This window comes from Xyrauchen texanus, chromosome 41, assembly GCF_025860055.1.
Source record: "Xyrauchen texanus isolate HMW12.3.18 chromosome 41, RBS_HiC_50CHRs, whole genome shotgun sequence".
Classification (NCBI taxonomy): Eukaryota; Metazoa; Chordata; class Actinopteri; order Cypriniformes; family Catostomidae; genus Xyrauchen; species Xyrauchen texanus.
In genome coordinates, this window is record NC_068316.1 from 28,963,554 (window position 1) to 28,991,424 (window position 27,871).

The window sequence follows — 27,871 nt, forward strand, 5'->3', positions numbered from 1 at the left end:
GAGCCTGCCCCCTTGTCTCTATGACACTGTGATCCAGAGCTATGTTCAATATAAAATCCCTATGAAATTTAATTTCATGGGCCGTCCTACACCATTGTAAGTCAATGGGGGCAACTTTGGGCAGCTCCTGCCCCCCAGGGGTGCAACATTTACCCCATTTTGAGGTATGCTCTTACAGAGCCTGCCAGACTCTTCAAATGTGGCAAATCACACGTTTCTGCGAAATCCTCACTCGGAGCTGTGACGCGTCAAAGTTTGACGCAATGTTAAGTCTATGGGATTTTTCGGCCGCTTTTTTGCCCCTGGGGCAAACACCGTACCCCCGATCGCTTATAAAAGTCATAGCACACGTGTCCTCAATAGGCCGTTCGATTTGTCACCTCATTTGTGGGTCTACGCCAAACGGTGCGGGACGAGTTAGGTGCCGAAGTTTTGTACGGAGATATAATAATAAGAAGAAAAATAAGTATGTGAGATTACAATAGTGATGCTTTGCAAGCACCACTAAATAATAATAAGAAAAAGAAAAATAAGTATGTGAGATTACAATAGTGATGCTTTGCAAGCACCACTAATAATAATAATAATAAGTTTAAATAGAATTTCAGTAAGTTGGCTCTCACAAGCCAACTTAATAATAACTAGATGGGTACATTTCCTGAAGAAAATGTGAGTGGTGCTTGCCGTGGCGAAACTCGTCAAACAGCATGCTGTAACTTCGAAAAGAACAAAAATCACGGTCAGTAAATAAATCAACCCGAATTCTGTACGATTTTCTGGTGCAGAAATATGTGATTTGTTACTCGGTTGCTAGGGTAAGCCCGTGTGGTTGCTATGCAGTTACCAAGGTAATACAATACGTGCTCCTTTCCATCCCGAGTGAAATAAGTCAACCCGAAGTCTCTACGTTTTCCGATGCAGAGATATGTGATTTGTTACTCTGTTGCTAGGGTAACCCCATGTGGTTGATAGGCAGTTACCGTAGTGATACTTATGAAGTGTCCTTGCCATCCTGATTGGAATAAATCAACCCAGAAGTCTCTCTGATTTTCTGGTGCAGAGATATAGTTGTAGCTAAACGGTTGCTAGGGTACTCTGTTTAGTTGCTAGGGAGTGGCTTGGCAGCTGCCAATCGTGAAACTTCAAAGGCTGCTTGTCAGTATGAGTGATATAAACCAACTCCCATGCCTCTGTGACATTCAGAATCGAAGATATGCCTCTATGGATTTTGGTTGCTAAGGTGCTCGACAATGGTTGCTAGGGAGGGGCTAGGAAGTGTTCAGGTGATTCATGATTGGCTGTTTGCTGCCCCGAGTCAAACGAGACCACCCTTGTGTTTCTATGACGCTTCTATCCGGAGATATCCCTTTGATGTCTTTCATTAGAAGTCTATGGGACTTGTTGCTAAGGTGCTTTAAATTGTTGTTAGGGCGTGGCTTGATAGCTTCACAATGATCCCGAGAGACTGATTGGTCGTCTGAGTAAAATGAGCCCACCCCTTGTCTCTACTGACACTGTGATCCAGAGCTATGTTCAATACAAAATCCCTATTTCATGGTCCGTCCTACACCATTGTAAGTCAATGGGGGCAACTTTGGGCTGCTCCTGCCCCCAGGGGTGCAACTTTTACCCCATATTGAGGCATGCTCTTACAGAGCCTGCCAGCCTCTTCAAATGTAGCAAATCACACGTTTCTGCGAAATCCTCGCTCGGAGCTGTGATGCGTCAAAGTTTCTCGCAATGTTAAGTCTATGGGATTTTGCGGCGCTTTTTTGCCCCTGGGGCAAATACCGTACTCCGATCAGCTACAAAAGTCAAAGCACACGTGTCCTCAATAGGCCGTTCGATTTGATACCTCATTCGTGGGTCTACGTCAAACGGTGCTGGGACGAGTTAGGTGCCGAACTTTTGTACGCAGATATATAAAAATAAAAAATAAAAATAATAAGTATGTGAGATTACAATAGTGATGCTTTGCAAGCACCACTAATAATAAGTTTAAATAGAATTTCAGTAAGTTGGCTCTCACAAGCCAACTTAATAAGTTTAAATAGAATTTCAGTAAGTTGGCTCTCACAAGCCAACTTAATAAGTTTAAATAGAATTTCAGTAAGTTGGCTTTCACAAGCCAACTTAATAATAAAGGTTTATTCAGTTACTAAACATAAAACAGAATGTATATACAACAAATTCATTACAAACAAAGAAGGTAACCGAACAGGTGCAGGCTGAAGCCATGGCTTATTACGCCTACCCTATTTACAAAAAAACAACTACCCATCAAAATTTGAACATAAGCAATATACATGTATAAACATATGTCTACATACACACATTCCTATATACACATACTGCATATATACTCATATGCGTTCACCACTGGTAATACGTCACGATGACGTCACATTAGCAATCTCTATTTATATCACCTCTTCTCCATGCAGGTGTGTGTGTGTGTCTGTGTGTGTGCGTGCGCTCTCGTCTTTGTGTGTCAGTCACTATGCCACCACGAGGACTTAGAGCACATTGGGAATTGGGCATTCCAAATTGGGGAGTAAAGGGGAGGAAAAAAATTAACTTTTGATCTTAAAGTTTATGGTCAAATGCTTGGGATTATTTCTGTACTCTAATAAATTGTGCTTAATTATAGAGGTCTATACAAACCTTTTCTTTATTAATTTGTTTTACTTATTTTTTTTTAAAAGATAAGTAGCCAACAAGTGTCCAGCATATGAAATAATTCCATACAGCTTAAAAAGCTTCCCAGGATGCATCTGAAGTTGATTGAGTGTGCAAAGATGGAATAGACAAAAGGCTACACTGAAGAAGTTCAAGTAGAAGAAGTTTCTGATTTAATTTGTTTTGGTCACTGCAAGGCAAGTGTGACCAAACTTTTCTACAGAATTCCAGTCTTATACTTACACTTATGCGGCCATTCACATTGGGCATGTTTTTGTGTCCGTCCAAGCCGTTTTATAATTGATTCCAATGTAAACGTGTGCTAGAGAGGTCTTTGATGGCTTGTTCGTCTTTTTAGACACCATGTCAAGTTAAAAACAACCAAACAGTGTGGAGAATGCTGTTTGTTTTTTGCACAGGACATTAGCGTTAAGGGGATCTGCCAATATTCCGTTGTTAAATCCTATGTTGAAAAAAAGAGAGCCCTGCCCAACCGATCGAGCAGTTCGTCAACCCGAGGTATTGCATAAGCATCAAAATTTGACACCGCATTAATTTTTCTATAATCCACAGAGAATCAGACCTTAGCTCTTAGGTACCAGAACCACCGGGCTGGCCCAATCACTGTTGGATTCTTCTATTACCCCCATATCGAGCATTGCCTTTAATTCTTCCCGTACTACCTTTTTCTTGTGTTTGGGTAAGTGGTACGTACCACTACCCCTGGGGTTGCAATCGGGGAGAGGCAAGAACACATCAGAAAAATTATTTTACAACCTGGCAAACTCTGTACGTTGTGACAGCGAGAGGTGGTCTCCACAAGTGGAGACGGGGTGAACTTATTGGCTTTTAGATTCACCTCCGATCCGAGCTCCTCTCTCTCCAGAACTACCATCGCCAAGTATACAGGGACCACCTCTCTCCATGGTTTCAGTATGTTGAGGTTCACAAATTGCTGTGTGACCTCAAAGGGCCCAATTCGGGGCTTATGACCATATAACAATTCAAATGTGGAAAACCCTTGCACTGCAAATAACAGGGGTTTGAGCCACTTAGCCCAGTTCCGAGTTATTTTATTTAAGGTTAATTAAATCGTTCGACCAAGCCATCCATTTGTGGATGATACATGCTTGTCCGAATTGATTTAATACCCAATAATTCGTACAGCTCACGTAGTGTACATGACATAAAAGCAGTGCCCTGATCAGTGATGATTTCTTTAGGAATCAGAAATTATTTTGAGGAGTGCCTCCACAACACTACGTGCTGAGATGTTGGCCCGACGAGATCCACGGCAATTTGCTTGAAAGGAACCTCAATCATCATAAGTGGGCACAATGGCGCTTTTGGAGTGGCCAGCGAGTTCACCAGCTGCCATTTACGGCATGCCGCATACCACTGGCGAACATCCTTGTGAATGCCCAGCCAATGAATATGTGAGTGCGATGCCCGGCTGGAGACATTGAAAATCAATCACTTTCACTTGGTTAAACGTGTGCTTCAGGGTTTTGTCTCATGACTGCTCTAGTGGAAAATCCCCTGCCGGGAATTGCTTGAGGATGGGGAGGATGACACCTCCTCTTCCCCAGCATCAGCCTGATGCGGTGCAGCTGCCGATGGCCCAGGCTACGCCTCACCAGCTAGCGCTTAGCACATCCCACACTATTTGCTTTCTCACAGGACCCATCCACACACAACACCTTCAATAATGATCGGAAAGCTGGCCAATTAGATCCCAAAATTATGGGTGAGGCGAGGACTAACCACCGCCTCCATATTATGCTTTTGTCCCCAGAATAATACTGTGACGATCACTATAGGATAATCATGAATATCCCCGTACACACACCTCACCTTCACCCAATTATTTGCCTCCAATGCACTGTTTTGAACCAAGCATTGATGAATGGAGGTTTGATTAATTCCCTTAATACTCACGGGTATTTGATACATCCCTGCCTGATCGGGGGTGGTCTGTGGAGTGTCGGGGATCTGGATAGAGGCCCCCATCTCCATTACTGGGCACAACTCTCGAACATGACTGGCTCCCTGCAACTCCAGAAGACCGGCCCAAGCCTCCCGCCCACACCCGTGGCAGTGGACACCATCCCCTAGGATGAGAAGAGGGGAGAGATGGGGTTTGTGGGAGTAGAGAACCCCCATGACTGGGGAGTCCGTCTTGGGGGAATGTTCCTCTATATCCGGGGAAACGGAACAGGATGGAAAGAAGGAGGGAGGAGAGAGAACAGGAAGAAAGGGCGTGGGGTACGCCGGTCCCCATATACGCTGCCAGATGGTCTTCAGCCAGCTGGATTACTTTGTCCAGTGATGCTGGCTGGTGGCACTGGACCCACTAAGCCATCCCCTTCAGCAACTGTGAGACGAACTGCTATAAGACCACCAGGTTGATGACATCCTCCACATAGCTTACCTCATTGACCAGCATCCACTGCCAGCAGGCGTTATGGAGCTGCTGGGTAAAGGTAAATGAGCAGCTGACTTTGCTCGGCATCAAGGAGCGGAAATGCTGGTGTTCTTCTGGGCTGTGGCCGACCTGATGCAAGATGGACTTCTTCAGTACCGAGATGAAAATGTATTAATAACAGAAACACGTTCGCTTTACGGTGTAATGCTAAAGCTTCACAAATACACTCAAATGCTCTGGGAATGGCAGTGGCCAACACACACAAGACTTGTCAGTTGGGTTCTCTATCCCACTCTGAGGTCTGGCCCCTTTTTTCCCCCGTCTCTCACTGTGAACAGAAACAGCAGTTACCAGCAATTCATCTCAGGTGAAAACTGCTTTCTCTCTCCCCAGATGAATGCTCGACCACACCCTCACCACCACAAACCCACATCCAACATGTATCTGAATGTATTAAACTGTTTACTCAAGCAGCACCATAAACTATCAATCAGTCATGACATGAAATATTGATTAATGAAATTGTTTACTTACAGATTTGTGGTCAAATAATGTTTTAACTGCCCCATCCTTCAATAACATTTCCTTTGCAAAGCTTAAATCATATTGTGTCTGGTTCACATACAATCTACACTGATATGAGCCAAAAACACATACAGTCTATGCTGAAATGTTCTGAATATGAAAACATAATACAATCCACAGTGATCTTGGGTGTTCAACCAGCTTCAACTGGCCAAAGCAGAAACGCTGGTTTTCATATCTCACATCTTCCATGTTTGTTTACACACAGGAATGCATGTGTTTCTCCCAGTCAGTGCAAGCAGCAAAATGAGACATGTTTTTAAAAGTTGTACTTGTACCACTCATAAAAAGCGGCACACAACACCTGAAACACATCAAAATGATCAAAGACTCATCTAATTCATGTTTACGAAACACTAACAATTAAAAATAGCACACATGGGTGCAAAACTGGTCCAGGATGCCTTCAAAACAGCACAACAGCCAGACAGTGCATCTGAATGAAACACAATGTGGGTCTCCATTTTAGAGTAATAACTTGACTTTTAATAACTCGTCTACTTTTGTAACTAATTTTTAAAGTAGCGTAAGATGTATGATAAGGGTCAAAGCTGTTCGTCTAGTGAACGTTGATGCAGAAAAACATTTCAATCCAGATTGGCTCACCAAGGTGAGTTTTCAAGTCGAATTTGGATGAATCTCTCATGGCAAGGCCATGTCTCTCTTCACCTGTGTGAATGAGCACAAGTGGGTGGGGCCAAGAGTGCAATGATGAAAAATAGGCATTGATGTCTTGCTGAAGAGGAAATCATATGCAGATGTATTTGGTCCTTGTGACGTCACAAGTTGCACAAATTCCAAATGAGATGTTTTTGCAGCTTATTTAAATTCTTATAAATAAATTATCTTTTTCTATTAAGGAGGAAGTTTTCAGTTCTGAAACTTACAGAATGTTTTTATAGTACAATGACCTCTATTTAAAAAAGTAAAAGACAATTAAATTCCTTATGTTATGTCTTAAAAGAGCCTATGTTGCTCGCCATCACCAGTAACACTGTCTAGCAGATAAACAGAAGTGCAGAGCATCCGAGAGGAAGTTTCTCGTCATAATTGTGCCGCCCTTGGAGAAGTGAGTAAACATGGTCATATATTTTGATGAACTCTTTTTTTAAAGCAACATTAATTTAATAAATAATTTTTAATCCATGAATACATTGCTTTTGTTTATTCATGAAATGTATCTTTTTTCCAGAAATGAAGGCACTTTCTCTCAATACATTAGTATTTTGGTTAGCAGACACACCAATGCAGAACTATAGATGCAAACCTATGGCGTAGGTTAGATACAGAACTATTAATCAGCCTTTACTGTTAATTGCTGCTCGCAGATTAACAGACGCTCAGTCTCTCTCTGCCTCTCTCTCTTTCTCTCAATCACACACACTCTCACACATGTCGTTGTTACTCCAATAAATTATTAGAAACAACCCAAGACACTGTTACTAGTTTTAAAGTGATGCTTTAAAATTATTAATGGAGGCTTGGGCACATCTTTCGAACTAGCAACAGCTGATCCTTGCCATTAGAAAGTAGTTCCCCACACAAGAGGGTTTATGGGATGCTCCTTGAGTTTTTCTTATTTATTTATTTACTTGGCTGATTACATTTTTTATAAAATGCCTGCAGCCTCGTGCTTACAGCCAAATCACAGCCGTGCTGATATACAGACAAAACAGCACTCTTGCTCGAGAGATATTGCTTTAGTTACTTATATATTTCTACACCCACTGTATCATTCTCAAAGGACATAGGCCTACATACCTAAAGTAAACCCTGGAACCCAGGCATGGACAAGCCATTGAAATAAATAATGTTCATAAAATGTTGTAAAAATCATGTATATTTCATGGTTAATATTTCTCTAGTTGTGCTCAGCTCTGCAATATTGCATGACTAGGGAAAGTCAAGTGGGAACCCTTATGGTTAAAAACATACTATTAAAGTTACCGTTTTGAAACAGAAAATACTTGCTTTAATTTCTTGAAAACAGTCCTGCTTTTATTGTATCTTAAATTTCATTAATGTTTTGATCTTTGAACAAAACAATTAACACAATTGTATCGTTCTCATGGGTGTTAAAATACTATATTAAATATCACTAAAACTATGCATGAACAAATATAACTGTTTGTAAAAATGTAATGGAAATAACCCAAGACAAACAAGTAATAACAAAAATATTTAATTAAAACACATTTGACAAATAACAATATTTTTAGAGATGTCAGAGTGACAGAACAAAGATTATAACAGTTATATTATTATAAAATGTTTCATAAATCACTGTGTTAAGTTTTGTAAATAAAGAAGATAAATATGATCATTAACTAAGTGATGATAGAAATGTAATTCAAGTGCACTTTGAGATAATCCGTTAAATTACACCTCTTCTCTAATTTAGATCAAGTCTCCTAATTTTAATTTGCATCATACTGTATGAATAAAGTTATTAACATACATTATGATATTGTGTCTGGTGTTTCAGTTAGGGCAGATATAAGACAGTAACATGTCAATCTCATTAGCAATGATAACAGGACCGGGGTGAATGTTTTCAGGTAGATAGTGACAGGAAGTCATCTGCCAGACATCAAAGTAGATCACTCCATTAATATCTCTGAACATCTCTCTCATCACTGTGTTCAACTGTAGTGCATACCAATCACTTTGAAAAATGTCCTGTAACAACACGGAGCAGAAAGAGTCACCGCAAGAATGAGCAACAATATTAAAATAATGTTTCACTGTCATCATTTACTCAACCTAAATGTTGTTCAAAACATGTGTGCTGTTATTTTTTTTATCCATGGAACACAAACTTAAAAATAAATAACAAAAAACCTGAATATGATTTTCAAGCATCTTAATTTTAGTCTGTTATAGTCTGAGATATTGTATGGATTCAGATGACTTATATAGCTCACAGTAGGGATATGCCCGAAGCAGAATATCTAATCCAGAAAAGCATGAAAAATTACTTCAAATTGAATTCTACAAAATAATAGAACACATTTTCGTTAGACTGATTTTCTAACAACAAGCATAGAGATAGAGCGATGTTTAAATTAAACACATCTAAAATGACTACGCAGTAGTGAGTCTGTTAAGACAATATGACAAATGTATAGACTTAATTAATATAAATGTGCATGTGTGAATTGATATTTAAGTCAGATGGCAGCATTGCAGTCTCTGTTTATTGTGTGCAGCTCAGAATTTTTTTTTATGGATTATCCAACAAGCATAAAGATAAAGCAATATCTTAAATAAACATATCTATAGTACATTTTAGTCATGACAACTCTATGAAAGATTTAGCATGTTAATGTGTGTATGACATATTGATAGGATATTGGACTAGATTTGCTAAGCTGCTGCTGCAGAGCAAATACAAAGACTTACTACAGCTAAAACATAAACAGACATACTAAGTTAAGCATGTTGACATGCTACTGCAAAATTAGACAAAACACATGACATGGTGCATTTATTTATTTGATTTCTGATTATCCACACACACCTTTGCATCCTTTGTACCTGCCCCCAAAATATACACATTACTCACTGGCTTACTCTGTGTTCAATCAAACAAACTACTTCAATAAATATTATACTTACTACATACCAACAATATATGTTCCACATCTCAGCCATCGCACATCCCATTTCCATGTTTGCACATAATTGCCAAAGTTGATTTTAAGCATCTTTGACCCAGTCTTAATCTATTAAATCAAATCGCATCCCTTCTATTCCCACAAATGTACTGTTCCCTCACCACTGAGTGCATTGTATTTTAAAGCCACATACTAGTGCTGCTTCTGTCCCATCTTACCTGCCATTTATAGCTTAACCTTTCCCTTTTTAGGTTTTTGTCTCATTTTTTGTTTTGTAGTGCTTTTTACACGTTTTATTTTTTGGCCTTTAATCTATTAGCCACCTCTTTCCCTAGCACTCCAACGTGTGCAGGCACCTAACAATATACAAAGAAACAAAGAATCTCTGTAATTTGTGTAATGGTGTGTATACTTCCATTAATAAATCTTCCCTATCTGATCTAGATGACAACATAGTCTTTAAAGTAGAAGAATCAAAACACATTACCAACTTATCTGGCTTAACCTGTTCATCCCATTGCACAACTACAATTCATGTGGTTAGTTCTTCAGTATAAACAGACATGTCCATATATCATTTTAAACAAATGACACTCCTATGTCAACAATCTGAATGACTGTTTTTTTGGAACCATCTGTAAATATCTGCAGGAATGAATAAAATCTCTCACTTAAAATCTACCACTAGGAGTTCTCCAAAGAGAATCAATTGCATGAATTGCATTGGCAATTTGTTAAAAAGAATGACAAATTGCTTTTATGATGTGCATAACTGACTAGATGATGTGGCGGTTGAACATTTTAAGAATTTGTTAAGAATCTGTTATTTTAAGAATTTCAGTTGTGATTTGAGAAATGTACCAAAGTGACCGAGAAAAACTGTAAATCGCCCTCAGTGAATGGTAGAGAGGGAACCGCTATTTGTCAGCTAAAACAGACTACGATACAGTAGATAGACAGACAGACATACAGACAGATACCTTTGTTTTTTGAAAATGTACAGTCATTTAAATTCAGATGACTGCAACACACTCCAGAAAAGCTGGTCCAGTCGAATGTTTACCACTGTGAAACATCACCTTTTCAATTTTAAGTTTAAAAAGTGGAATTTCCCCCATTCATCCATTATACAGGTCTTCAGCTGCACAATTGTACGAGGTCTTTGTTGCTGCATTGTGCGCTTCATAATGCAACACATTCTCATTTGGAGATGGTCAGGCCAATATAGCACACACACTCTGCATATTCGACCAGTATGTGGTTTGAAGTTGTCCTGTGAAAACTCTGCTCCAAAATTTGTACATATCTGTCTGCATTAATGGTGCCCTTACAGATGTGTGAGTTACCCATGCCATGGACACTGACACACTCCTGACTCATATAGACAGTGGCTTTTGGACCTGACTCTGATAACAGCTTGGATGGTCCTTTTCCTCTTTGGTCCAGAGAACACGACGGCTGTGTTTTTCAAAAAAGATTTGAAATGTGGACTCATCGGACCAAAAAACACATTTCTACTGTTCTACTTTCTATCTAAGATGAGACCGAGCCCAGAGAAGTCAGCAGTGTTTCTGGACAGTGTTGATGTAGGAATTCTGCTTTGCATAGTAAAGAATTGCATTTGGTCTTTACGCACAGAGATTTGACCAGATTCCTTGAATCTTTTAACTATTTTGTGCACTGCAGAGGGTGAAATACCCAAAAATCCTTCCAATTTGTCTATGGGGAACATTGTTCTCAAAGTGCTGGATTATTTGCTGAAGCATCAGTTAGCAAACTGACAAGTCTCGAATGATCCTTGCTCTTGGGTGACTAGGCTGTTTTTGGAGGCTCCTTATGTACTGTGACACGACTGCATCACCTGTTTCACATTGTCTTGTTATTTCAACTCGTCAAATTGTTATTAGACTTAAATTGCCCCTGTCTCAAGTTTTTTGGAGCATGTTGCAATCATCAGATTTTAAATTACTGTACATAAAAAATAATACAAAATAAAGGTAAAACATCTTAGAATGTTTAGTTGCAGTGTTTTCAATTTAGCAAAGGGTGAATATAATTTACAAATAATATGTTTTTGTTTTTTTTATTAGCATTTTTCATACGGTCCTTAAGATTTTATCCTTAAGATTTTTTTCTGAATATGGGTAACATGTAACAGGTGACATTTTAATTGCTCCACAACATATTCTTAAAGCTCTAGACTGTATCACAACCAATTTCATCAAGACTGATTTAGCTGCCGATCCAAAAACGATTCACCCATAATCCAAACCAGAACATATTGAAGATTGATAGATAGCTAATAATGAGCTGCAGCTAGCACCCTAAATCAAGCTGGCCACTGCATACAAACAATTGATATATATACATTTTTTTTACACTTTGTTTCAATTTTAGTAATATGCCTCTTCCAGTTCAACTTCTGATCAAAACACAAACCAAGGTATTTCAATTCTGATACACTTTTCAATGGCTGATCCAAAAATTCAAGGTTATGTAACCCTAATGCAGTTTCTTTTTGAGAATTTTAAACCCAAGGACCATTTCTTAACTTGGTGGGTGGCCTCATGCACTCTTTTAACAACATATTAAATATTTTGAGTTATTTTCCATAACGCTACATCATCTGACTAGAGAGCCAAATTTGGTTGGATTTTTCAAATTGATGGAAGGAAAGTTTGAAGCAATGTCTTACATGGCCAGTTATGTGTACCTTTTAATTACGAACAGATCCAAAATCATGCGTTATTAATAGGGATGTGCAAGATTTTCAAATACCAAAATCACTATTCAGTTCTTCTGCACGTGTTTAGAGGTCTTCAACCCGATCTGTGTTGGCAAACCTACAGGTATTTAGCCAGGTTTGAGTCAGTTTTTCAAGTAGGCTATAGGGCGAGTTACAGGCTGTTCACAGTTGCATCGGGGCCATGTAAACACACACTGGATGGACATCTTTGATCGTTGTGCCACAACTCATTTTTTTCAGCATACCGCACAGGAAGTCAATGCGGAATAATTTAAAAATCAAAGCTTCCCAAAGAGGTTTATAAACCGTAGTGTGTGCTGCCTCATGGAAAGTGAACCTGCCCGGGCAGAAATACACATTTTCCATACATTAAGACAAGCCGTACTATGCTGCAGGCAGTGACAGATTATTTTTGTTTGACTTTAATGTGATTTTATCATTTGAAGATCTATGTATTGTGCTATTTAGGCTCATAGCTCACTGTGCACGTTATTCCCTGCAATCTGAGATTGTGTTTGACACATCCGTGGCAATAAACATTCTTAATTTTCAAGTCCCGACAAATAGCAGAATAACTGTTCGTGAATTCTAGCACTTAACCAAATGTTACAAAAGGTTACTGTGCACATACTGTATAGTTAGGGTATTAAGGCACCTTTCTCTTTATCATTAAATATTAAATACATGCAGGACTTAACCATTTTAAAGACCTCTATACTGTTACACAAATTCTGTCGCTTATATGAAATTAAACCATCAGCTTAGTACACAGCCAGGGTAAACTGCAGCTTATCTTTGTGTTTGGAAGCGTTTAGTAAATCAGACGTTGTTCTCTGTATTCCTTCAAATAAACACGCTGCACCTGTGAGATGCAGATTCCTTGAGCGCGCACTCGAGTGTCTGCACGCACTGCTGTCGTCCAGCATGCATTCGGCCGAACAAATGCTATTTCACATAAGGCTGACATTTATCTCTATCACATAAATAATTTATTTAGTGCTCGGGCCCTTTGGGTTTAGAGGCCCCTGGCAATGGCCCAATTGGCCCGGTGGTTAATCCATCCCTGCTTGCAGAGTTCCATTATCAATTTCATATAGAACTGATAATTCTTCTCCAATTCTTACCTGAAAGGTGTCCTCAATATGAAATCTAATACCAATTCAAATACTCACACTTAAACCAATTTTCTTCAGTTGAATCCTAAACCATTTCCTTCATAAAGTATTATAAGCTTTTTTATATAAGAAAAACTTCCACTAAATACTTTTTGTCTTAATTTTCAAACATAACCAGGTTATCAATGGTGACCTTCCTTTTCAAAAAACAATCTGATATGTAAGGGATAATGTGCAGCCAGGTTTTCTGCTTGTATAGCCCATCTGCCTCAATGTTCTGAGATGCTGTTCTGCTCACTACAATTGTACAGAGCGGTTATCTAAGTTACGATAGCCTTTCTGTCAGCTCAACTCAGTCTGGCCATTCTCCGTTGACCTCTCTCATCAATAAGGCATGTTTTTTTTTTTTTTGGTATTGGCACGATTCTGAGTAAACTGTAGAGACTGTTAAGTGTGAAAATCTCAGAAGATCAGAAGGTACAGAAATACTCACACATGCCAGATTTGAAATCACTGAGATCCCCCCCCCCCCAATTTTGATGGTTGATTAATGGAAGCTCCAGACACGTATCTGCATAATTTTGTGCATTGCAATGCTGCCACATGATTGGCTGATTATATAATCGCATGAATAAGTAGGTGTACAGGTGTTACTAATAAAGTGCTCAATGAGTGTAAACCACAACTGGTCTTGTATCACCCTAAAGGGATTTATTTTGTGATAACAACCAGCTGACTTTACTTTATCACGCTTATTACATGGCAACTAACTAAATAAATGAATAAATGGACATGACATTTTGATTTGCATTGAAATTATGTTATTATGTGAGAAGAAAATATCGCTGAACAGCTGATTTGTGTAAACCTCCTCCGGATTGCATCACAGTTCTGACAGCTCAGTATGCAGCGTATTACAAGACTACTTGCTAAATGAATAAATAAATGTACATAAAACATTGATATGGACTTATTATTATTATTATATGAGTTGAAATTCTATTAATTAGCTTACTTGTAGAGATTGCAGTGTGATCTGAGAAGTAGAAAAAATGACTCGCAATATATGGAAAAACTGTATGATATGACATATTACAGACCGCTCCATGCGTCATTGACCAATCAGAATTGAGTATTCCAGAGAGCTGTGTAATATGATGTTTTCATTTCTGATTTCAGATAAATAATTGAGCCATCTAACAAATATCAATTCCAAGGCCGTCTCTGGTAATTTCCTTAATATTTTATAATGTTGTACTTCTTGAGTGATTCATGGGTAGTGGTAACTCAAATAATCTCATCATCCATTACACTATCAAATTAGATTTTTCTACAAACATTGCTATTTTAGATTTTAGGATTGCATAAATCAGTTTCCCTGATACTCTAGTCACATTTAAAAATGTATTCGCATATTCAACAACAGCACAAATAAATGCCACAAACTCAATTTTGTTACTGGTTGTTTTTTGTTTTTGGCACCATTCTGAGTATACATCAACAACTCAAGTGTTGTGCATAAAAATCCCAGATCAACAGTTACAGAAATACTCAAACCAGTCTATTTGGCACCAACAATCATGCCACGGTCGAAATCACTGAGATCGCATTTTTCCCCAGTTTGATGGTTGATGTGAACATTAACTGAAGCTTCTGACCTATATCTGCATAATTTTAAGCATTTCACTGCTGCCACATGATTGGCTGATTAGATAATAGCATGGATAAGTAGGTGTACAGTACAGTACGAACTCTTGGGTTAGGGGAACCTTCTGTGTTTGCTGGGTAAATTAATACGGGCTGATTTTTAATAAGAGATATTAAAGTTTTCTCCACAAAGAAATTGAACATTTGAACTGAAGCATCATATATGGTTTGAAAAAAAAATTACACTAATGCACAGATGGTGTAAAAGTATTTACACAGTAATTACAATCACGGAAAACAATATTAGTTTAATGTATCTTCAGCTTGTTGATTTTCATGCAGAGATGATAGAAAACGCATGCTGGTGTCATGTGCTGAATGTGATGACAATGGCAGTGTAGAGTTTACAGTGATTCACTTTTTTTTGACCAGTCACACAAGCTCACTCATAATGCAACAGACAGTCAGCTACCCATATGCTGCATACTCATTAAAATGTCATATAAAAAGCTATTATTAGGAAAACAAGAAAGAAAACCCCTTTGACCGAGTGTACCTTTAGTCCTGCAGTGTTGCCAGACTTGATGATGACAGTAGTATCTGGTGCACGGCTCAGTAGTGCAACAACGGCCTGGCGAATTTTGGCCACTTCATGGACGTAAAATGTTAGTGGGTGAAACACCAGGTGGGCAAAGATTGTGAAGACAATGACTGCATGACGACCACCAGCTATTTCATCAATATCATTGCTGATGTAATGCAGATCAGTAATTAGCATTTTAGAAAATCGCAAAGGCACACCATGTGGCTGCCAGTGAACAATGATATTATTTTTCAACTCCACAGCCATCAGGGGTCCACCCGTACGAGGAGTGTGGAGGTCCATTCTCTTTAAGCCTAAATAAGATCAGAAAAACTAACATTAGAATTCTTTTAAATTTCACTAACAGCTCAAATCAAGTTTATTCCTTCATTTTATGCAATGGCCCTTAAAGGTATTTGGGAAATTAACCACACTTAAATAACAATCTAAATGCAATGAAGCTACGAGAGCTTTTACAGAACTAACTTTTCTTAACCAACTGGTGTCAATGAGATTCTTAGAGGATGTATGAAGTCAGTTCCCCTCATGTCCAAACAGGACATTAACTATGGACATGTACCACTGTTTGACAATGAGAATGTGTAACATAACTTTTGCCTTCATTTTGTAAACTATGGTTCATCTATTGTTTTATCATTTAAAACCTATCAAATATCTTTTTGTCAAATGTTTTGCTTTAAATGTGTGCTAGTGCTCTCTCTAAATGCCGTTTTTCGTTTTCTAATTCGATGACACGTTGTCTTTTGTACATTTGTAAGTGCATCTTAAATATCTAACTACTTTTTGGGGCCATTGACTGTTTATTCATTAGTTCTAATTAGGGATGGGCGGAGCGATCCTAAAGTACCCATAGTTCCGACACTGATGTTCTTTAAAAAATATCGATCCTCACACAAAAATATTGATTCTAAAAAAAACAAAAAACAAATTTGACCAAGGGATATTATTATTTGGTTACCATGAACAATAATCATAAGCTTCAAAGTGAAATAAAATGGATTAGGCTATATTAGAAAATACTTGTGCAGGATGGGAACTATTTGTTCTTCCACTCATCTTAACAAATGCTGAAAGACACAAGCAGACAAGTGCTTGCACAGTCACAAATCTTGTTCAAACAAGAGGTTATGAAAGAAAATCAGAGAAACAGCTTCAGTCTAGGGCAAACGCCATATGCCCTCCTATCTGTTTTAGGATTTTGCATATGCCCACCTGAAATAAGTGATGATACGTGTGGCCGTCAGAACAACGAGTAGGCTTTTAACATTTTCAATCTACAAACATGATGCCATTAGTACATATATATATATATATTTTATAGTGCACAGAGATTATCTCTAAATGCGCACGGAGCTGTGGGAGCGCAACTGATGGCACTGGCAAGACAGACAGTCCAACTAAACTGATCCACCAATCAGAACGTTCATTTGAGAAGGGATTGGATATTGCTAACCAATAATATTTTCCATTTCAGTAATGGGCGGGACATTTCCAGCATCTAATGCACAAGCTTCCCTAGAATAACCATAATTTGCACTCTAAATTTTTTCCCTGCTAAACGTAAATATTAGGGCTGTCAATCGATTAAACATTTTAATAGAATTAATTACATGGTGTCCAATTTCGCATATATAAATATAACAATAATTTTATATATAATGATGAAATAATTATACATAGTTATCTTTAAATATATAAAAAACATTTATATAATAATAATATTCAGATAATTAAAATGAATAACGTTCATGTTGCAGAAGTGTTAATCATTGATAAGACAATACAAAAAGCAGCTTTAGAATACAATGTATTGTTTATTACCATATTAGTGATCATAAGTCAATCATTGGCACACAGTGTCAATCAGTTGGAGATTTATTATGAGGGCTTGTTTAAGGACACGTCAATGTACACCTGCATCAGATATGCTTGTGTAGTGCCACAGGTGCGTTACTTCATAAACATAAAATTTTTAGGTCACTGTGTCAAGTTAAATATACTTTAATACTTCTTGAACACATCTTGAGATCCCCTAGTTCAGATTAGCGATCCATCAAGTGTTTTGAACGCAAGAACGTAACAAATGTTTGTGTTGTGCTGCCTACTAAAGGATGGTTTTGTTCACTATATGAACTGCACATTAACATACAGCTGAAATTTCACTTACTGACATCTGGAGTAAACAGGTGGTACTACAAGCTTGCATTTCTCAGGAATCATCCTTATTACGGTCCGGGGGCATTGCGATTAATTGCATAAATGTTTTTAACGCGTTATTTTTAATAAAATGAATCGCACTGACTTAACACGTTAAATCGACAGCCCTAGTAAATGTTTACACATTTAAAATGTAACTTCTGCAATTAAACTTAAAGTGAAAATACTGCATGTAATTGCACCCCTGCTAGTTTTTTTATGCTATTTTATTTTTTTTTTTTGCCTTTTAACTGCTGGTGGTGCCCTTTTCTCGTGATATCAAATCATTTCAATTTGTAAGAAGGAAAAACATTTCACTATACACAGAAAAGCACATAATAGTACACAAATAAAACAAATAGCCATTCATTTTTATGTAGGCTATACTGTATATGTTATGTTCCCTGTTGTCTTTTGTTTTTGTACTGTCATCGTGAAGTTTAGTTTAATTCCTGTTTTGGTTTTGTAGTCTTTTTGTAGTTTCTTTTATTCTGTCATGTTCACTGTTGTCTTGTGTTCTATGTTTCTCTATTTACTTTCTTGTCTTGGTTCCTTGTCTGCTCCGTGTTTTCCTTTTCACCCATCACCGTTCACGCTCCATGTCACGTTTTCTTTGTTATCCGCCCCGTGTTTCACTGTCCTTGTCTAAAACTACATTTCCCACAATTCCCGGCCTCCCTCACTGCCTGCACTCATCATTGTTTCCACCTGTGTCTCGTTCTGTCTCCACTTTGTCTGTGTATTTAAACCCTGGTTCTTTGTTGAGTCTCTGTCGATTGTCGTTCGTTTCTTGTATGTTTCCTAGCCTGGTCCGTGTTCCCTACCCGAGTTCTTAGTTTTGTTTGTGTTTTGTTTCATCTTGTTTAATCTGTTTCATTGTGTTCAAGTTTCCAGTTTTTCCCATCGTGGACTTTCCTTTGTGTTTACCTTTTATTTCTTATGTGTTAATGTCATTAAAAACCGCATTTGGATCCGCACCCCTCGTCTGTCTTGTCCTGTTTCCTCACCCTTCATAACAGAACAATCGACCAAAAATGGATCCAGCGGTTCAACAGGCCAATTATCGGCTGCTGTGTCTGAAGCAAGAGGACCGACCGGCAGTGCTTCACATTGGCGATTTTCTCAGGCTGGCTAGCGTCTCCGACTTCCCGGATTCTGCCCTGGTGGTCTACTTCAGGGGCAACCTGAACGCCTCGTTGAGGGAGCGGTTGCCACCAGCAACGCACGAGTGGACTCTCTGCAGATTCGTGGAGATGACGTTGCGGGTCTGCGGCTCACCGTTAACTGTGGCCGTTGCTGAGAAGGACTCTACCTTGCCATCCACAATGGAGTCCCTTCGACCACCTCCGGCGGCCCCAGTAACACCAGCCCCACCTGTCTGCGAACCGACCCTCACGCCAGTCACCTACCACGAGCCAGCGCGGCCCACTTCGTCAGCCCGGAGGAGGGAGAGAAGACGGGCTTCCACCTCCCGGCCCGCGCCAGCCCCGGTCTGCGAGCCAGAGCCCACGCATGTCATGGTGAGCGAGCTAAAGCCCACGCATGTCACTGTGAGCGAGCCTGAGTCCTCGTCAGCCACGGTGAGCGAGCCAGAGCCCACGCATGTCACGGTGAGCGAGCCAGAGCCCACGCATGTCACGGTGAGCAAGCTAAAGCCCACGCATGTCACTGTGAGCGAGCCTGAGTCCTCGTCAGCCACGGTGAGCGAGCTAGAGCCCACGCATGTCACTGTGAGCGAGCCTGAGTCCTCGGCCGTCCCCGAGCCAGCTCCAGTAGCCTCAGACGTCAGTGAGCCAGAGCCGATAGCCTCAAACGTCAATGAGCCAGTGCCTGTAGCCTCAGACGTCAGTGAGCCAGAGCCGTTAGCCTCAAACGTCAATGAGCCAGAGCCTGTAGCCTCAGATGTCCCTGAGCCAGAGCCTGTAGCCTCAGATGTCCCTGAGCCAGCGCCTGTAGCCTCCACCGTCCCTGAGCCAGCGCCTGTAGCCTCCACCGTCCCTGAGCCAGCGCCTGTAGCCTCCACCGTCCCTGAGCCAGCGCCTGTAGCCTCCACCGTCCCTGAGCCAGCGCCTGTAGCCTCCACCGTCCCTGAGCCAGCGCCTGTAGCCTCCACCGTCCCTGAGCCAGCGCCTGCAGCCTCGACCGTCCCTGAACCAGCGCCTGCGGCCTCGACCGTCCCTGAGCCAGCGCCAGTAGCCCTGACCGTCCAAGAGCCTGCGCCAGTAGCCATGACCGTCCAAGAGCCAGCGCCAGTAGCCACGACCGTCCGAGAGCCAGCACCCCCCGAGCTTACCAGAGCTCCGCCTTCCGAGGTTCCCGAGCTTTCCAGAGCTCCGCCTTCCGAGCTTTCCAGAGCTCCGCCTTCCGAGCCTTCCAGAGCTCCGCCTTCCGAGGTTCCCGAGCTTTCCAGAGCTCCGCCTTCCGAGCTTTCCAGAGCTCCGCCTTCCGAGCCTCCCAGAGCTCCGCCTTCCGAGCCTCCCAGAGCTCCGCCTTCCGAGCCTCCCAGAGCTCCGCCTTCCGAGCCTCCCAGAGCTCCGCCTTCCGATCCTCCCAGAGCTCCGCCTTCCGAGCTGTCCAGAGCCCCGCCTTCGAGCCTTCCAGAGCTCTGCCTTCCAAGCTGTCCAGAGCCCCGCCTTCCGAGATTCCCGAGCTTTCCAGAGCTCCGCCTTCCGAGCTTTCCAGAGCTCCGCCTTCCGAGCTTTCCAGAGCTCCGCCTTCCGAGCTTTCCAGAGCTCCGCCTTCCGAGCTTTCCAGAGCTCCGCCTTTCGAGCTTTCCAGAGCTCTGCCTTCCGAGCTGTCCAGAGCCCCGCCTTCCGAGATTCCCGAGCTTTCCAGAGCTCCGCCTTCCGAGATTCCCGAGTGTTCCAGAGCTCCGCCTTCCGAGCTTTCCAGAGCTCCGCCTCTCAAGCCTCTCGAGCCTTCTAGGGCTCCGCCTCTCAAGTCTCTCGAGCCTTCTAGGGCTCCACCCCTCGAGTCCCTCGAGCCTCCCAGGGCTCCGCCCCTCAATTCACTCGAGTCTTCCAGGGCCCCGCCTCTCGAGTCTCTCGAGCCTTCCACGGCTCCGTTTCCCGAGCCTCCTACGGCTCCGCCTCCCGAGCCTTCCAGGTCTCCTACGGCTCCGCCTCTCGAGCCTCCTACGGCTCCGCCTCTCGAGCATCCTACGGCTCCACCTCTCGAGCCTGCTACGGCTCCTCTCCCAGAGACTCCCGAGCCTCCTACGGCTCCACCCCCAGAGCCTCCTACGGCTCCGCCCCCAGAGCCTCCTACGGCCCTGCTCCCAGATACTCCAGAGCCTACTAGAGCTCCGCCCCTCGAGCCTTCTACGGCTCCGCCTCTCAAGCCTCCTACGGCTCTGCCCCCTGAGCCTCCTACGGCTCCGTCTCCTGAGCCCCCTTGGCTCCGCCTCCAGAGCCTTCCAGGCCTCCGCCTCTGAAACCTTCTACGGCGCCACCTCCCTCAGCTCCGCCTCCAGAGCCTTCCAGATCTCCGCCTCTGAAACCTTCTATGGCGCCTCCTCCCTCGCCTCCTATGGCTCCGCCTCTCGAGCCACCCGAGCCTCCGACGGCTCCACCCTCAGAGCCTCCCGAGCCTCCTACGGCTCCGCCTCCCGAGCCTCCTACGGCTCCGCCTCCAGAGCCTCCTACGGCTCAGCCCCCAGAGACTCCAGAACCTTCCAGGTCTCCGCTCCTAAAGCCTCCTACGGCGCCGCCTACCTCGGCTCCGCCTCCTGAGCCTCCTTCAGCTCCGCCTTCTGAGCCTTCTAAGCCATCACCTCCCTCGGCTTCGCCTCCCGAGCCTCCCTCGGCTCCACCTCAGAGGTCCTCCTTGGCTCCGCTTCACGCGGTTCCGCCGGCCTCCCCAGTGGCCACTCCTCCTCTTCCTAGGTCCCCTGAACCGGCCCTTGCCTTCTGGCCAGCCCCCAGGCCATCTAAACCTGTCCAGGCCTGGTCAATACCTCCCTGGCCTCCTAAACCTGTCCCTTTGTGCCCCCGTAGACTGCCTAATTGCCCCTTGTGCCCCCATGGACTGACTCCTTTCCCTTTGTGCCCCCGTGAACTTTCTCTTTTCCCTTTGTGCCTCCGTGGACTGCCCAATTGTCCCTTGTACCCCCATAAACTGCCTAATTGCCCCTTGTGCCCCCATGGACTGCCTATTTGTCCCTTGTGCCTCCTTGGATGGTCTCTGTGTCCCTTGTTCCCCCTTTCATCTATCTGTTTTCTCCCCCGGTCTACCCCCTCACTCCTTGGTAATTCTGTGTTTTTGGTATTTCTGTTTTTTTGTTAGGACCGTCTGGAATCCGGTCCTTTTGAGGGGGGGTTATGTTATGTTCTCTGTTGTCTTTTGTTTTTGTACTGTCATCGTGAAGTTTAGTTTAATTCCTGTTTTGGTTTTGTAGTCTTTTTGTAGTTTCTTTTATTCTGTCATGTTCACTGTTGTCTTGTGTTCTATGTTTCTCTATTTACTTTCTTGTCTTGGTTCCTTGTCTGCTCTGTGTTTTCCTTTTCACCCGTCACCGTTCACGCTCCATGTCACGTTTTCTTTGTTGTCCGCCCCGTGTTTCACTGTCCTTGTCTAAAACTACATTTCCCACAATTCCCGGCCTCCCTCACTGCCTGCACTCATCATTGTTTCCACCTGTGTCTCGTTCTGTCTCCACTTTGTCTGTGTATTTAAACCCTGGTTCTTTGTTGAGTCTCTGTCGATTGTCGTTCGTTTCTTGTATGTTTCCTAGCCTGGTCCGTGTTCCCTACCCGAGTTCTTAGTTTTGTTTGTGTTTTGTTTCATCGTGTTTAATCTGTTTCATTGTGTTCAAGTTTCCAGTTTTTCCCATCGTGGACTTTCCTTTGTGTTTACCTTTTATTTCTTATGTGTTAAAGTCATTAAAAACTGCATTTGGATCCGCACCTCTCATCTGTCTTGTCCTGTTTCCTCACCCTTCATAACAGTATATGTTAATGTGAACATCACTGCACTCATATTAGCTACAATGCTTAACAGTTTATTGCGTATTATAATTAGTTTAATAGTTATTAACAATTTTCATAGTAGCATAATAAAAGGAACATTAATGACACCTATTCATTTATATACATATTTAACATCAAGTAGCCACGCCTTTGTTCTTAGCAGTGTACTCTACATGCCAGCAAGACACACTGATATAGTATGTTTATGTGGGACTATAATTACAATAGTAATTTTACTATTTCTTACACTTTTTACATATGTACTGTATTATAAATGTAAATTAATTTTAGATATCGGGTGCATATATTTTTTTGTCTTTCATAAATTCACAATATGCCCACCTCTTATTACACCTAGACACACTACACCACTTCTTCTGGAGTAAAATCACGCTAAAATAACAACATATCTAAAGGTGACATTTTTTATGTCGTATAATTGTGTGTATTTGTTGTTAATATGTAATTACAAAAATTGTTAACCACGGTTTTACTAAAGCAATATTGTAGCAACCACATTTTTATGACATTTTATCCCAAGAAATCGCAAAAAAATCTATTTAATATTAGTATTGGTATCGACGATATTGGATTTGAAATTATTGGTATCGAAAAGAAAATAAGTGGTATCGCCCATCCCTAGTTCTAATAATGCTAAAATTACATGATAATATTATTAAATAAAGTGGTTTGTCCATGCCACTAAATTACTTGCCTGGCACTTTTCGTTCCAAATGCTCAAACCACTGCCTTGTGGTGGAGTCCCCCATCAAGTAGACAATTTTGTTTTTGAGACAATTTCCCGTTTCTGGAGGACTGAAGCGTTTAGTGTTACATACCAAAGACTTCCAGACATCTTGCAAAAAGAACCCTGCAGGAACTGGTGTTGTCAGGCCAGATCTACATCTCTCTTTTGAGCCTAAAGCAAAGACAGGCCATATGTTCCAGAGAAAGGGTGTGCATTTTAAAATGTTTGCAATTCTATAGTAACTATATTTGTTTTATAGATGATATTTGTCCTCTGAGATATGAACGTACCAATATCTGTAGTGTTGGCAAGGACATTTATGATTTTTGTATCTCCAGTAAGAGCAACATTTGTTAATTTCCTATAGATAGTCAGACAGACAGACAGACAGGTCATATATCCTTATTGTAAAGTGTTGCCATAAAAACTTTTCTACAATTGTGGAATTGAATTTGAACCCTTCCCCATTCATTTACTTTGTAAAAAGGTTCTTCTCAAAGGGATTTAATGGGTTTTCCAAATATCCTCTTGAGTGGTGCACCAGCTTGTCACAGGACAGTGTTTTAGGACTCTCACACTGCCACAACGTCCCTGTTTTTACATTCTTATACTCGCAGCAGCAGTTGCCTTTAATCCAACTTCCGTTTGGGCCCCACTTAAGATTACACTGTACTACTTCACTGATTCTGTTTCCTTTAGGTCCTGGCCCTTCAAAGTATCCGTTATAGTGACTGCGTGGGAATGACGACTCCAGGTATTTTTCAAGAATCTGAACAACCTCACTGGAATGAACTAGACGCACAAACACTTGTGCCTGGCCTTTCCATGGCAGAAGAAGATCAACGGTGTAAGTCCCGTTACGGTGGTCCACAACCTCTCCAAACACACTCGCCTTCAAGATAAATAAAATAATATTTAACATGTACAGCAATATACTAACATATCTTGTACATTTTAAAGATTATCAACCTAAAAGTATTATCCATTATATTGTACATTAATTAACAATTTGATAATGTATATGTAGGTAGATTAACCCTAATAGACCAAATGTCTATGTAAAGACTTGATGTAGGGAGGGAAAGGTGTAAAGACTTGACGTAGGGAGGTAAAGGAGGATACAGGGAACTGGAATCATCAACTCAAAGGTATGACTTTAAATTAAACAAACTAAAGATCGCATTTCAAACACAGCCTCTTTCTGACAGGTAGCTCTCTCTCTCTCTCTCTCTCTCTCTCTCTCTCTCTCTCTCTGTCTTTGGTGTGGTCCCTTTGTATCGCTCTCCCCAATGCTTAGTTCAATTAGAAACAGGTGTTAGACATTATAAGACATAATTAATGCTTTCTCTCTCTCCAGACGAACGCTCGACCACTCCCCCACTGCCACAGACTGCATATCTATTTTTTAACCAGTGTAGAAAATGAGTGTACTTAATATACATTAACATTTATGCATTTGACAGACGCTTATATTCAAAGCGAGTTGTAGTGCGCTTATTACAGGGACAGTCCCCCCCGGAGCAACCTGGAGTTAAGTTTTTTGTTCATAGACATAATGGTGGCCAGCAACCTTCTGCTTACAAGTTCCCCTTCTGTCAACATTGTGTCGATGTAGTGACACTATGGGTCTGTCTTGAGAGTCTCGGTTACCTCTTATTTTTGAGAAAAGCTCAATGAGAATTGGCAAACAGAATTTGCAAAGCCCCTCCCCCGGACATAGAAGTATAAAAGGAGGGAAGCGTGCGTCTGTTCAGACAGATTTTTTTCTTCGAAAGCCAAGCGGTTGTGTTTCAGCAAGCTGAGTAAAACCCACAGCTGTTCCACTCACCTCTATAGAGCAAACGCTGTTGGAAATACGGCGCATTTCAGCTGCTTTTCTCTTCTTCTGAATGCCGACTACACCCCTGTGCCATTCAAAAGCCCTCTAAAAGAGTATATATTCCTAAAAGAGTAAACGCAATGACGTTGAACATCTTTTTAAAGATGCGTCTTTTTTAAGATGCCCTTCCGTCTTTGTGTCATTCCTGGAGGTGGATGTGTCTGGGCAGAGATCACACAGTGGCAGAATTTGTGGACGTCTCATGTTCTCACTGCGAGAACATGACCATGGCAATGTTGTGGTCGCGGCTTTCCTTCTTCCGGGGGAAAGCCACTCTAGCCACTCCCCGTGTCGTGCCTTCTACCCACAGGTATAGGGCCGGCGCGGCTGGAGCTGGAGGTGATTTGGTGAACTCATCGGGTGCAGTTTTGCCAGGTAAATTCCCACGGACCACCTGTTTCCCAGCATGCTCGTTTGCCCCCGTCCAGTTCCGAGACGAGACCGGCTCTCTTTACGGCTAGTCTGATGTCTCTTTTGGAGCCCCTGAGCTGGATGACAGTTTCGGCGCTGCATCGGAGAGCATCTTGACTCCAACGCTGAGGACTCGACTGGGCGTGCCAGCCCAGTCCAAGGCCAATGGCGAGCTGTCCACTATGTTTACCCAGGCCACCGCAAGTGTCGGGCTAGACTGGAAACCTCCGTCCTCCCCTCAGCCCTCGTGGCTAGATGATTGGTTCCTGGGTGTGGGGCGCTGCTCACAGCCACTGTGTGTCACTCTCCTCTAAGGACTGTAGGTTGACGTTGTATCTGGTGTATGACGTTGTATCTACAGTGCCGCTGGGTAGTGGCTAAAGCACAGGGCTGTTAATCAGAAGGTCGTTGGTTCGTTGGTTCTAACCCCACGGTCATTGGTTCTAACCCCATGGCCACCACCATTGTGTCCTTGAACAAGGCACTTAACTCCAGGTTGCTCCAGGGGATTGTCTCTGTAATAATTGCACTGTAAGTCGCTTTGGATAAAAGCGTCTGCCAAATGCATAAATGTAAATGTAATAAATGTAGGCCGCCTCTGCCCTGCACACCATGGCCCTCCAAGGCGCTAAGAGATCGGCACTTAGGTAGTCCTGATCCTGATGGGCTACAGGAACTGTGCTCGGTGACCGACCTCACCGTCCAGGCCACGAAGGTCACAGCGCATGCTCTCGGACAGTATCTGGTTAAGGCTCGCTTTCTCGACGCCCCCATCTCCCAGATCGGCCTATTTGGCGACACCATAGAGGGCTTTGCCAAGCAGTTCTGGACAGTGAAGAAACAGATGAAGGCCATTCAACACATCTTGCTCCGTCGTGGCTCAAGATTCCACATTCCGTCCGCTGGGTAGTGGCTAAAGCACAGGGCTGTTAATCAGAAGGTGATCCCCCAGGTGATCCCCCAGGCGGTGAAACCCCAGGCAGCTCCAGCCCAGGCCCAGCTCTCAGCCCCAGTGTAGAGCTCCCAGCAGGAAGCGGACGCCCCCCATCTCAAGGACCACCTCCTGGGACACCCAGCGCTCCAGAGACGGGCAACCCAGGGAGAGAGACATCTCCCACAGAGCTGGTATCCAGACCACTCCATTTCCCGGGGGAGGGCCAGGTAGATTTAGTGTCCTTTCCTTTGCTTGCCGCACACCCAATGGGCTGCGGTTCCCCCGTTGTTGCAAAGGAAGCAGCTTGCTCACTCCCTGGGTCACTTAACTGGTGCCCACTATGGCGATCAGACACCGAGCACTTGCAGTTGGGCCCCCATGAACACTGACTCTCTGCCTTCACGTGCCAAACTGCACCACACTCGTGCCTCAGGCCGACAGGTGGTGATGAGTCTAGAGGTTGTTGCTACAGAACATCCTCCTCAGTTGCCTACCTGTTCCAGGCAGGGTATGCGGATGGAGGTAAGTGCTTCGAGCCTCTCCTCAGCACAACCACCTCGAGATGAAGCAATGCTCCCCGATGTCGCCTGCTCCCCCCTGCCACGAGGTCCCACCTCCAGGTACGTCACACGTGATCGTCTCCTTAGTGGCTTACACTTTCCAACCCGTCACGGTGGCTGGCCAGGACCATATGACTCGGCAATGTTAATCAGTTCTGTTTCAACGGTGTCCACCTTACCTTGGTGCGTGTATTTACAATAAGGATATATGTACTGTCTGTCTGTCTGTCTGTCTGTCTGACTATCTATAGGAAATTAACAAATGTTGCTCTTACTGGAGATAAAAAAATCATAAATGTCCTTCCCAACACTACAGACATTGGTACGTCCATATCTCAGAGGTGAAAATGCCTCCACCCTGTGTGCGGAGATCACAACTTCCTGCCGTCACTTATTCAGCCCTTGGACAGGTCACATCAGGTAACGCTCAGCAGAGAGTGGATACTCCACCCTCAGGTGGTCCAGCTGATTTGGGCTCGGTTCGGCAGAGCACAGGCAGCTCTGTTTGCCTCCCGAGATTACACCCACTGCCCGCTCTGGTACTCTCTGACGGAAGCTCCACCTTGGCACAAATACGCATTTCCCCCAGTGAGCCTACTTGCACAAGTCCTGTGCAAGGTCAGGGAGGTCGAGGAACAAGTCATTCTGTGGTCCCCCACTGGCCCACTCGGACTTGGCTCTCGGATCTCATGCTCCTCGCGACAGCACCTCCCTGGCAAATTCCCCTGAGGAAGGTCCTTCCTTCTCACGGACGGGGC

The 27,871-nt window shown here is 42.7% G+C and overlaps 1 protein-coding gene across 3 annotated transcripts in view; it reads right to left on the reverse strand.

Moving 5' to 3' along the window:
• Nucleotides 1-7,918: 7,918 nt before the first annotated feature.
• Nucleotides 7,919-27,871, reverse strand: part of LOC127634169 (NXPE family member 3-like) — a 190,878-nt gene continuing 170,925 nt past the window's right edge. The window contains exons 4-8 of one of the 3 annotated variants that reach the window (XM_052113594.1): nucleotides 23,806-24,221; nucleotides 23,620-23,690; nucleotides 23,297-23,500; nucleotides 15,371-15,711; nucleotides 7,919-8,368 (exon numbers count right to left, since the gene is read on the reverse strand). In XM_052113594.1, the coding sequence (XP_051969554.1) occupies nucleotides 8,171-8,368; nucleotides 15,371-15,711; nucleotides 23,297-23,500; nucleotides 23,620-23,690; nucleotides 23,806-24,221 (1,230 nt within the window). In that variant the 3' untranslated portion in view covers nucleotides 7,919-8,170. The remainder of the gene's footprint in view (nucleotides 8,369-15,370; nucleotides 15,712-23,296; nucleotides 23,501-23,619; nucleotides 23,691-23,805; nucleotides 24,222-27,871) is intronic. The other 2 variants (XM_052113593.1, XM_052113592.1) reach the window with 2 other exon arrangements.